Source organism: Mercenaria mercenaria, unplaced genomic scaffold, assembly GCF_021730395.1.
Source record: "Mercenaria mercenaria strain notata unplaced genomic scaffold, MADL_Memer_1 contig_894, whole genome shotgun sequence".
NCBI classification, from domain to species: domain Eukaryota; kingdom Metazoa; phylum Mollusca; class Bivalvia; order Venerida; family Veneridae; genus Mercenaria; species Mercenaria mercenaria.
The window spans coordinates 32,940-44,860 of NW_026463806.1; the positions used below are offsets into that span (position 1 = coordinate 32,940).

At 33.0% G+C, this 11,921-nt stretch overlaps 1 protein-coding gene across 1 annotated transcript; it reads left to right on the forward strand.

The window, feature by feature from the left end:
- Positions 1-6,985: 6,985 nt before the first annotated feature.
- Positions 6,986-11,676, forward strand: LOC128554952 (baculoviral IAP repeat-containing protein 7-A-like). The gene is made up of 5 exons (XM_053536290.1): positions 6,986-7,159; positions 8,298-8,385; positions 8,644-8,733; positions 9,013-9,126; positions 10,960-11,676. Exons 1-5 carry the CDS (start codon positions 7,157-7,159, stop codon positions 11,154-11,156), a joined length of 492 nt encoding a protein of 163 aa, XP_053392265.1. The 5' UTR covers positions 6,986-7,156; the 3' UTR covers positions 11,157-11,676.
- The last annotated feature ends 245 nt before the right edge of the window (positions 11,677-11,921 follow it).

Consider the following 11,921-nt stretch of genomic DNA (forward strand, 5'->3'; position numbering starts at 1 on the left):
GAGTTATTTTTCAAAAACTGAAAAATATATTACAATCTACTTCGGTATTCCGATTCAGTCTAAACGTTTTACAGCTGAAGAGAACGAATACTCCGACAATAATTTAGAACAGTTATTTCTGTAAAATGTAACTATTTGTACTAAATAACAAATAGGCAAATTAGGCTACATATTTCATAAATCAGATACTCCATTTTTATTGGCTTCATGAATCATAAAATAGTATTTAGTTACCTCGCGGTCAAGGTCTTTTTTATTTTTAGCTTTATGTATTTTCTTGTGTCACTTAAATTGCTAACACGTAATGGGATCCCAACGAGAGATAAAATTTACATAAACACAATATAGCATAAGAGAATACAGAATATTATATCTATCTTTCAATTATTTTTTAAATCGTTGGAAAATACCGTCTTACAAAATGGATAGTTCTATGGATACTCTCACGGGTTTTGATTCATATTTGCCCGAAATTCTGTTGAAAATTGTACTAACTGTGATCAACATTGAATCTTTTTTCAGTGCAATAATGTCAGACAATAGTTGTTGCAAAAAGTATCTATTTTTTCGACTGAAGCAAAATAAACTGACATTTGGTCTTTTACCATAATTTACACAAAAAATGAAACAAATGCTTTTTGACTGCGGATCTTCCCGAGGCGACATCATTAATTAAAACTTATAGTAAAAAGAGAAAACTACCTGTCCTTTCTCTTTTCGGGAGATTTGTTCTTGTAACTAAATATGAATTCCAATCACTACTGGAAATAAAGATAAAACGAAAACTGGAAGAGGGAACATTTATTAAAAGACGGATAGACAGTGACATATTCATAGCCTTACTTATCGTAATGAATGTTCATGAAGAAGAGGAGACAAGCAATTCTTTAAATAAATTGTCCACTGCTAATGAAGACTGACAAGGGAAAGACATTCCTAATGCTTTCAAAAGTACAAAATTTACAACAAAGTTTAAAGGTAAAGATAATAGTAAGCTATTGTGATTTTATCTTAACAGATGTATTTCAAGTTTATTACTGAAATATCTATACATCTTTCAGCGTAAAATGTTGACGTTTTTCTGAATTTATGGTATCTCAAATCTATGGTTTCTGATTTCTGCCATTTCGTATGTTCGTGTCGGCGAGGCGAAATGTCGAAGTAACGAAAACACGATATGTCGAAATTTGGCTTATTTGTCGTGTGTTCGCCTTTCGCTTTTGAGGCGAATATACGAAGTAACGAAACATTGAAGGCGAAATAACGAAATTTCAGAGGCGAACACACGAACTTATGTATTAATCACTTTTCGTGTCGGCGGGTATTAAAACTTCAAGTTATCGCCTTTCTTTTGTCGTGTCTTCGTGTATTCGCCTTTCGCGAAAGGCGAACACACGACAATTGAGCTGTTTTCCGACATTTCGCCTCGCCGACACGAACACACGAAATAGCAGTAATAAGCCACCATACAAAGCAGTTTCTTAATTCTAATATATTGCAATGTCATTTTTCGAGAAACTTAAACTTATTTATATCAAATATTTGTTCTTGACCTTGAAAGGACAACCGTCGTTTGAAACCTATCTTAGACACACGACCTCAGGGTCTGTTGGCAGTAGATTCTCTCGTGTAGGACAAACAACAAACGATCCGGGTATTTCAAACGAAAGACAGACAGCAATTAATAGCGATTTAGTAACATCTGGCAATAGGATCCCAGTTCATAGAAAGCCTCCAAGATGTCCTGATTATATGGAACAACCAAAGAGGCAGGCATCATTTTCTACACACAGATGGTCAGTTCACAACAAACCAGATCCCTTTCTATTAGCAGAATGTGGATTTTTCTTTACAGGTATTATACTCTCTGGTATATATAACAAAATATCATTTAGTAAAGTCTAAAAGACCATTCACCGATACATGACTTTCAGATTATTCGACTTGAATATCTTTGTATTACAGAGTGTAAATGAAAAGAGATTGAATATCAAAATTATTCAAGCATATTTACATGCTTATTTCTCCTCCGTTTGAATGAAATATTATCTTCTCAGTGGTATTATATTTTCTGGTCTTTCGGGTTCATTGATTTCAACTCATTTAGATTTGAAGATTGAATATTGCTTCAGCCAGTGCTATGGGGCGTGGGCAGTTGCATTTTCCATTACAGCTCAACAAACAATCAAACCGAGTCTGCAATTTTCATTGTTTGCCTTGTTCTCGGTGCTTCCGAGGGATTTACTTTCCAGCTTTTTTAATTACAATACAGGTGTTACCTAACTTTAAATTTCAAAATGTCACTTCGGATGAATTCGTCTTAAGAATAAAAGCAGAAGTTGTGAGAATTATGATTTGAGTGGAGATTAAAAGCCGAGACAGTAGTAAAAAAAAAGACTCAACACTTAATCAGCAAATTTATGTAAATTTATGCACATATATTTATCACAATAGTTATATCTGAGATAATTACTTTTGTAGATTATCAACCATTATCAACCATACATAGAATCTCTTAACAAATCAGTATACTACATTAAAATTATTTCTGTTTTGTAACCAGTTATTGTTTAAGCGATAATGGTTGATATAATGAATAGTACTTTACATTTTATATTAACTTTCGAGGCTAAATTATTATGTTAGGTTTATATGCAAACACTTACAGATAATGTAAGAGGTTTTCATAAAAGACCTATGGAATGTTGAGTGTACTTGCGCCATAAGATGTTCACTTATAACTTTATTCGGACTTTTTCGTGATTCAGCCAGTTTGATTGGTCAGATTGCTTAAATATTCACGAGTAATAGTTTAGTCTTGTCTGTGACATATCCATCATTCTATTACCTGTATCAACAGTTCCGAAAGATCCCGAATGGCTACTATGTGATTTCGATTTTCAAGACATCAACATAAAAATGTAGAGGAAAGAGAGGGGAAAGTGCATCAGTCTTCATTTACCAAAGCATTGCACACATTTTGACCCTCAGTGGAAGTCCAGTCTACTTCAAAATACCCCAGTGATAGTTACTTGTTCACGTTATTTTTCTGGTGTAATCAGAGCTTTTATATTTCGATCTAAGCAGATCGTTTAGCACCTCATTTATATTGTATTTTTCAACTTGAACGTTTCGGCTTGAGTGGCTCCAATAAACCCGCTTTCATAGCTTTGGGTATTGCATAATCACCTCTTGGATATGGTGTCTGCTTTTTAATTTTGTCTTTTGGCAGCTTCCTTGTAATGCATGCTCAATAACATCAGATCCCCTTTCTAAATTCCAGTTTTTTAAGTTGTACCCATTGATTTCTCGTTTGGGGCAAGCTCAATACAGTCAAACCTGTGTTAAACACCATCTCTGAACAGAGACCACCTCACTCTAAAGACCACACATTTCGTTTCCCATTTTAATATATATGGTGTATTGTTAACCTGTGAATAAATACCACCTGCTAATAAAGACCACATTTTGGCTCTCCCAAGGGTGTTTTTACAGACCGGTTTGACTGTATTTTAAATGGGGACCATACGCCGCTTTTCATAGAATTACACACTATTGTATCATTGAATTTCTATGTGCACCGGCATATGAACACATCGGTGGATCTCTCTTAATTGTTTTTGGTACTTATGTGTAAATGTTGAGTTCTGCTCAACACGGTGCAAGAGTGCCTGGACGGTAGCATATATTTCCATTACCGTCCAAGAACAGACTCAATCAAACCGAGCCTGCAACATTTTTTTTCCTGGTGAGCAACCTGTGGGGTTTCCACTTCTTCGTTTTCATAACATTCCTTTTTCAGAAATTTCTAAGTTGTGTGAATATAGTCTTCTTCAACGCAATTTGATTTTTATAATATTCTGTAAATGTATATCAAGAAATATTATGTTTCAGGTATTCCCTTGCAACATCTTTTACACTTTTAATGTTTACATTATTCAAAGTGTGCAGTTTAACCAAACCAGTTATTGTATGATATAACAATTATAGGTAATCAAGATCTGGTGCGGTGCCATCAATGTGGGGATAGGATTGAAAGATTGGGTAAGAGAAGATGATGTCCTTACTGAGCACGTGAAACATTCATCCTCGTGCGATTTCATCGTAATGAAGTTTGGAAAGAATAGAATAGGTGGAATTAAGGTATTTGACAGACCGGATATTTATTTTTCTTGCGTGAGGTCGCCTATTCATTATATTGTCAGTCAATCTAAATCGGTAGGTGTCTACAAATACGTTTACCTCCGTTTTACAGCGAACCGACAAAGTACAGGGTTATATGGCGTGAAGCGGATTTCAAAAGTTTAGTTTCACATCTCATTTCTATCGAAATGAAAATATGAGGTATGGAATCAGAATATGTAAGCCTGCCTGAATTACAGACCCAAAACCTAGATATCATTTTTTTTATTTTGACAAAAATGCACAAGTCAACAAAAGTATCAAAAATAGTCCGAAAACCTTACAGTAACGATACTGTCTAAAACGTCCGGAAAACGTTTTAAAATATATCTATAATAATTATTGTGTTGAAGATTAGTTAGGAGGAAGATAGATACACTTAGTATTGATTTTCTACGCGAACCTCTAGATTCAAGGCAATCGACTTGTAAATGTTGTGTTCCCTTTCATAAGTACGTATCTATTTTCTATCCTATACAAAGACACTCTACTTACAATTACTTACTCAAGGTGTTACTGAATAACAAGTTCATTTAAAATAGTATACATTATCTTTGTTTATAATTTTTATTCTTAGCTTGTTTACCCTTAACCTGTACTATCGCTACTTTTTCAGTTAGGTATATGTTGTAAATTCTAATTTACCTGGCTTATAATACTGAATGAATGTTTTATTTACAGCTAGCATTGACATCTGGTAAGACATTTTATTATAACAAAATGCAACACCCACTTAAAAATCTAGACATTTAAGGTAGCCAACCCGTATTGACACTGTACAATTTTGCGTGACTGTGTATTGTCAATAGGCATTTTTCGAGCGTTAGTATAGAACAGAGTCCACAGGTTAAAGCGTGGAGAATATCGAAAACGCATACGGGGAACACGTAATTTCGTAACGGTTCTACTACCTTAAATACTTTAATACTACTGTTTTGTATTTGCTTATTGAAGTACATTAACCACCTGCGAAAATTATTACTTTCGCTAAACTTTTGAAAAACATAATACTTTACGTGTTCATGTGATATTCTTTTTACAATCAGTATTCTTAAATCTGGAACGATAAGTAGATTTGATAGAGAACTAGTAGTATTAAGTAAATATAAATAAAAGATTAGCTAGTATCTTTAAGAAAGTAATATACGTCATCTGACACCTTGTTAAAGTTTTAGTATGATAATCACTTAGCCTTGCATATATTAAAGTTATACAAAACAGCTAGATAATTGGAAGTATCATCTTGCCTGTGTATATCCAATTATTTCAAAGTAGGCCATTCCGCAACAGGAAATGAAATCTACCCTTATTGTGGATATGATAATGCATCAAACCCGGCTAGGATTGCAACGACGCATGACTTTCGCAAACATATTAAGGAAAGGTCTGCATAGCATCAATTTAACCGCAAGGTGAGAAAGCTAGACATGTCTCTTGCACAGTTAAGAGAATATGAAGATTAAGTTCTTTCTCTATTCAATAGATAGTAACCATTTACCACAAAACGTGGGTCGTGTGTACGTGTACGTGTAATGTGTCTGAAAGATACAATTATAATGCGTTTTTTCTTTGACGCAGACGACAGCAATGAAACACTTTCAAATGCTTCACAACAACTGCCATATAAAATCCGCTCACCGAGATATCAGACAATGGAAACAAGAATGTTGACATTCAAGGATTTTCCAAAACACAACAACGTGTCTGCTCAACAAGTTGCTGTAGCAGGATTGTTTTATACAGGTAAAATAACCATATAGATACAAACTTAGAGTTAAATTTATATTTTAAAAAAATCTAATGGTACATAATGTTTTACAACAGGTTCGAAGTAATATTATTGTCCCAGATGTTATTTTCATTTATATTTCTACTTGTCGTTATGTAGGGTAGAGGTAACGTGGGTTGCGTGAAGCTCTGTGGGGTAATTAGGTTACTTAAATTATAACTAAAATGAATTATGCTAGTGTGAAAACAAGATAATTGTACAGGTCCGAATTTCACGAAAAAAAACTTAAATAATTAAAAAGTCTGTTATTTTAAAATCGTGTTATTACTTAAGTACTTGTTATTTAAAGCTGATTTTTCTATAAAAATGGAATTATAGCTAAAATACACTATGGTAAGTAGATTTTGTCTGCAAAACTTATTTCTATCACGCAAATATGATATTTCCCTTGAAGCACGATATAACGAACTTAAGTATTTGCTCAAGTATATTTCTTATTTCTATACTTCGTTTTCGAAAAAAAACTTAGCTAATCAATTATTTAAGTTTTTTCGTGAAATCGGGGCCAGGTTCTTGGCAGATTCTAAATTTCACGCAGCATTGCTTTCTGCATGAAAAAAATAACTTGGTTTATTGAGTTCCATAAATTTCAGTTTCAGTTTCCTGTTCAAACAGCAGTGTGATTTATTATATACTGTACATTTCTACTTCAATGTCTCTTTAAAACCAACGTAAGATGTTTATGGAGGACTGATAATGTTCTGAACTTGTTAGTTAGCCAAAAATAAGACAAGTTTTCGCTGACTTATTCATTTTAGTGAGCAATTATCAGCATGACACAGACACACAATTGGACATATATATCATATCATTGAAAATACATATAAAGGTGCAACATATAGTTGAAACTCGGTATCTCGAATTTCAAGGGACCGAGCATTGTATTTCGACATAACCGACATTTGACTTAAAATGATATTCTGTGCATGAAAAAAATAGTCCTAGTTTAAATGAAATTTATATATCAGTGTTTGAAATGTTTACGTAAATTTCAAAAGTTAAAATCTTACTAAAGGAAAGGGAGATTTGTGTTGTTGTTTTACGTGTGATGGTGGTTTGAAAGACTGGAGTTCTGGTGATGGCCCTGTAAAAGAACATGCCACACACTTTCCTAATTGTTCATACATTATCAAGCTAAAAGGATCCGAGTATAACAAGCAACAAACTCGACAAAGTAATGAATCAATGGTACGTTCAGTTAATAGCATTATCTTCCTGGGGCCGTATTCATAAAGCATCTTAAGTATAAGTTTTGACTTAAGTTTAAGATTTTACTTAAGTTTGTGGTGATTTCAACTTAAGTCTAAGTAAAAACTTAAATTCTAGTCATAAAACAGCTAAAACTTAAGATACGTAAGAAATGACTTAAGTCAGAAAATAAAATAGCGTGGTGAGTTCGATTAAAGTGTTGTTTTCAGATAAAAACACTATTAACATAACTGTGCATGTTGTATCTGTCTGTAATTAATGTTGATTTTTTTAATGTTTTCGTCCACAATAAAAACAAGAATTACTTATTAAGTTGTTTTATGAATAACAAATATACTTAAGTAAAATAAATTTCTAACCTAAGTAATACTTAAGTAAATAATCAATTTCTTATACTTATACTTAAGATGTTTTATGAATACGGCCCCTAGTTGATACTTTTCATGCGGACCTTTTTTACACGTCATTTTAAAAGTTAATTGTTTCTATTGTTTTAATATAATTTTTATCTTATAAAAGGTCAAAAGAAAAAACGTTAATCATTATATTGTCTGTTATTTTAATTAACTATTAACACCAATTCATTTATTAAAAACATTCAAAACTTCCTTCTCTTAAGTTAAAGTTGTACAAGTTAATTGTGCCTCATTCGGAGAATACATATGTAGGTCCTGTGTTTAGTATTAAGATATGTTTCTGCGATTCAAGAGATCCACACATTTAAAGTCGATATGAAGGCATTACTTGGAATTATCCCATACGTCAGTTTTTTGTCCTTAAAAAGTATTGTTCCTGCTTTTATACAGTGTGTGGTAACTATGTGTAAGGTGACTTTCCTTTCCGTGTGCTGTGTACAGGTTGGTTTCATTTTATGTCGTTATGTCATGATTTCCTGTTTATCAAACATCCAGAACTACCTTAACTTAAGGTAAAGTTGTACAAGGCAGTGGTACATTATTCGGAAAGAACAAACTACTTCATTAAACACTTGATACTGATTTCGACACTTTTGAAAATATAGCATACTTAACAGTCTTAATTCCTTGCGCTAAATGACATTACATTTGTACAATGTATACTTAATGTATCAACACTTTCATTCCTCACTGTTTTCCAGGGTGCATCAGGAGGCAGCAGTACAATAACTCAACCAACACAGACTCCAAATCTCCCAATGGATAGACTGACAATCGCAGATAGTGAATGTTTGTTCATAAAAATATAACAGAATTTGTATTTTTAAATATTTGACATTAGAGCTGTTGCGTGGATTTCTAATAGGTGACATCCAGAAATGTTTACCAAACCTGTTAAAGATAGCATTCTTAAACGAGTTTCAATTAATGTTTGAATAGAAACTACTTACTGATCAGTTCGGCTTGTGCATATTTTACTTTTAAGATAATTTTAAATTTGTTCGCAAGCACTACTTAATCTGAAACGAATGTTTGTTTTATATTTAGACTCTAGCTTTACTGTGAGCCAAGTTGTTCAAAAGCTTGGATATTCAGAGGTAGAAGTGAATACAGCAAAAGCTGAACTAGAAATGAAAGGTGATTTTTCCATATAAACTTCGTACTAAATAAAACAAAAATTGAATAATATGAGATTCCCGTGAAATTTCATTGTGTTTATTGACAATTTATAATAGATATATTGTCCAAATGCTTAACTGAATGGAACTCGACAGTTGATATTTATTGCTGAAAATTCATAAAGCTCTGCAATTGCAAAATAGATGTAATATAAAATGGTATATTTTTGTTAAGTCTTCATTATATGATTTAATAACTTAAAGGTTAATCTAAAATTGAACTTATACTTTCTTGAAGGGACCAAATTTCCAACAGCCGAGGAAGTTGTAAATACTTTGCTTGATATGCAGGAAAGGTCTGATCATTTTCGAACTGCTACTGTACCCCAGGCAGCACCGGAAGATAAAAGTGGTTTGTATCAGTTGCTTATTTTTGTGGTAATGAAGAAAAATTAAACTAACTAATATTTTGCAAAGTGTTATTTTATTAAAGGTCCATTACTAAGGGAAAGTGAGTTGGCAATTTTTTTCATAGCCAGTGCATAGACTTCTGCAAGACACTAAATAATGAAGATTGGCAGGTCAAAATTTACAGAAGGTCTTTGGAACTCAAAGAAATGTATGTGTATTATGTTGAAATTTCAATGAATCGACAGAAAGACCCCCCAGGTCTTTTTAACTTTCTTCATACTTCATAGAAAAATAATTGTACATATACTGCGATTTATTTCGAATTTCTACTTACCAACTTTCATTTTCCAATAAAATGAAATAGTTTCTGTGCTTATTAAAAGAAATTAAAATGTTCACTTTCCTTAGTATTGGACCTTTAAGCGATGCATAAATGATTCTGAATAAATGTATCATAATGTACCAGAGCTCACTCGTTTAAATGTCTCGTGTATTAAAGAATAGTAAGCAATTTCTTAAGAGACAAATAGAAAATACGCTAGTCAATTTTTTTAATCAGTCACCTAGGCTGTTTATTTTATAAAACTGCTTAAGACAGGTTGGCTGTGCTTAATAGAGGTGACCGCTAAAGCAGGTTTTACTGTATGTAAATATATTAAAAATATTTTATCGTAAAAGATCAACAATTGTTGATATGGAAAATATATGACAAGCCAAAGGTCAACATTAATACAGTGGGAGGATAATCATGTCTTAGATATATCACTGAACAGGTAATATTTATTGAAAAGGAAAGAAATCACATGTGCGACATAACACAACACACCTGACGATCAAATCTATATAATATTAAGGCAATTCCATTGTAATATGACACCGATCACGTGGAAGATCGAGATGACCGTGAGGAAACAATTAACACGTCAGAGGCCAACAGCTACAGAGACGAACAGCAGCTTCGTCTTGATGTAGAATTTTCCACATGCAGAATGCAAAATAAGTTCAGTATTGGACATCAGTTAAATATGTGATATACCATTGGGGTCATGCCAGCGTGGAGCAGTTAATATAAAAGCAACTCTTAAAATTAGCCAAGCATGGAGCATGTAGATCAGCAGCCGTTTTGTAAAAGGACAACAGTTACATTTGTGGTGAACGCCGAAAAACAGAGAGAATGGCGAAAATATCCCTTGTGAAATCTCCCGCCCGTGCCGAAGAGCAATATAGTAGAGATATATAACGGCCTCATTTGTGATAGAAAGGCAGCATGTATAAACCAGGTCGACAATGTCGCCTTGACAAAGAGCTATACACCTTGGAGATATGCAATTATAGATACGGGTGGCTAATAAGCGATTTATGATTCCAGGGACTCTTCTTATAGATTTGATTGTCGATACGTTTTGAAAAAGTTGTCCGGAATGTACTCTTTGATTTACATTTGAACTGACTTTTGAGCACATTTATTGACATATATATTATCTCTCAACATCACACTGCGCATTTATTATACACATCGTGAAGTAATTCATGCTAGAAATCTAACTGCACAAATTTAGTTTCCTTAATCTAAAACTTAAAATGGAATTCATTCGTACTTAGCATTGGTATTTTAACTCAAGTATTTTTCAAATTTGTGCTATTCAAGTTCCAAATTCAGGACCATCATATTGTTTGATACTGTCATCGAGTGTATAATAATTTTGAGCAGTTTCCATGTTTCTTACATTTACTTGTAAAAGTCTTTTATTACATTCTCATAAAAATGTATTCATTACTAGAACCTTCACGTATTCACATAAAATTAATGATATTCCAAGTTTTCAATTTTAAGACTTACAAGCGATGGCACGGGAAAATAAAGAAATGTCCCGTCTTATCTACTGTATGTTGTGTGTTACTGGAGAAGCGGACATGTTGTTTCTACCCTGCACCCATCACCGGACATGTCACGAATGTGCTGCTGATCTCATCTTCTGTCCTGTTTGTAATGAGTTCATCAAAGAGAAAGTCAAGACCTTCCGTTCTTAAACTATGCAACCAGAATAATCAATATATTTACTGTTTACTCCCGTTATGTCAGCAGTAAGCAACTAAGTCGTTTCTGAGGAATGGTGGTTTCGTAAACTTTAACTCCTGTAAGTGGAAAGGCTGGAGACTAGCAGGTTTCTTATTTTATAATTGTTAAAACGAAGTAGTGCTCCTTATTTTACTTGCGAACAAGTTAAAGGAATCTAATTTGGATTATTACACATCATGTTTCATATTGGTAAAGAATTATCGAAGACAGAATTTAAAACAGTAATTTTGCAATATTTTTGCAGTTTGAATCGTCCTCTCTTTCTAATATACATAAAAGAGACTGTATGCTGTACGCTAACTTTGCGGTTACCTTATCTTTAATGAGGGTCTTCACTCTACTTTTCAAATCAAAGAGACTATACTTTTAAAACAGAAATCCTCTAATACGCTCTAAGATTCAAAAAACATTAATGTTGTAAGCTAAATTTTGTATTTGCCAATTCATCTCCTAATTAAAATATAAGAAGTCTATTCATATGTATGTTGGTAGGTCTCGCACGACAAATGGTAATCTTTGTTCTGTGTCCTTTATTGCCATTACACTCATATGGGGGTTCTCACCGGCATTGCATTCAGATTATATATCATATAATATATATCTATTATAGACACTTTCTTTTGTGAATCCCGGTCGTCATATGTCAGTTCAGTTGAGATGTTTACCCCATTCTTAACATCCGTCTCATAAACTATTTCATTTCAAAAATAACATTT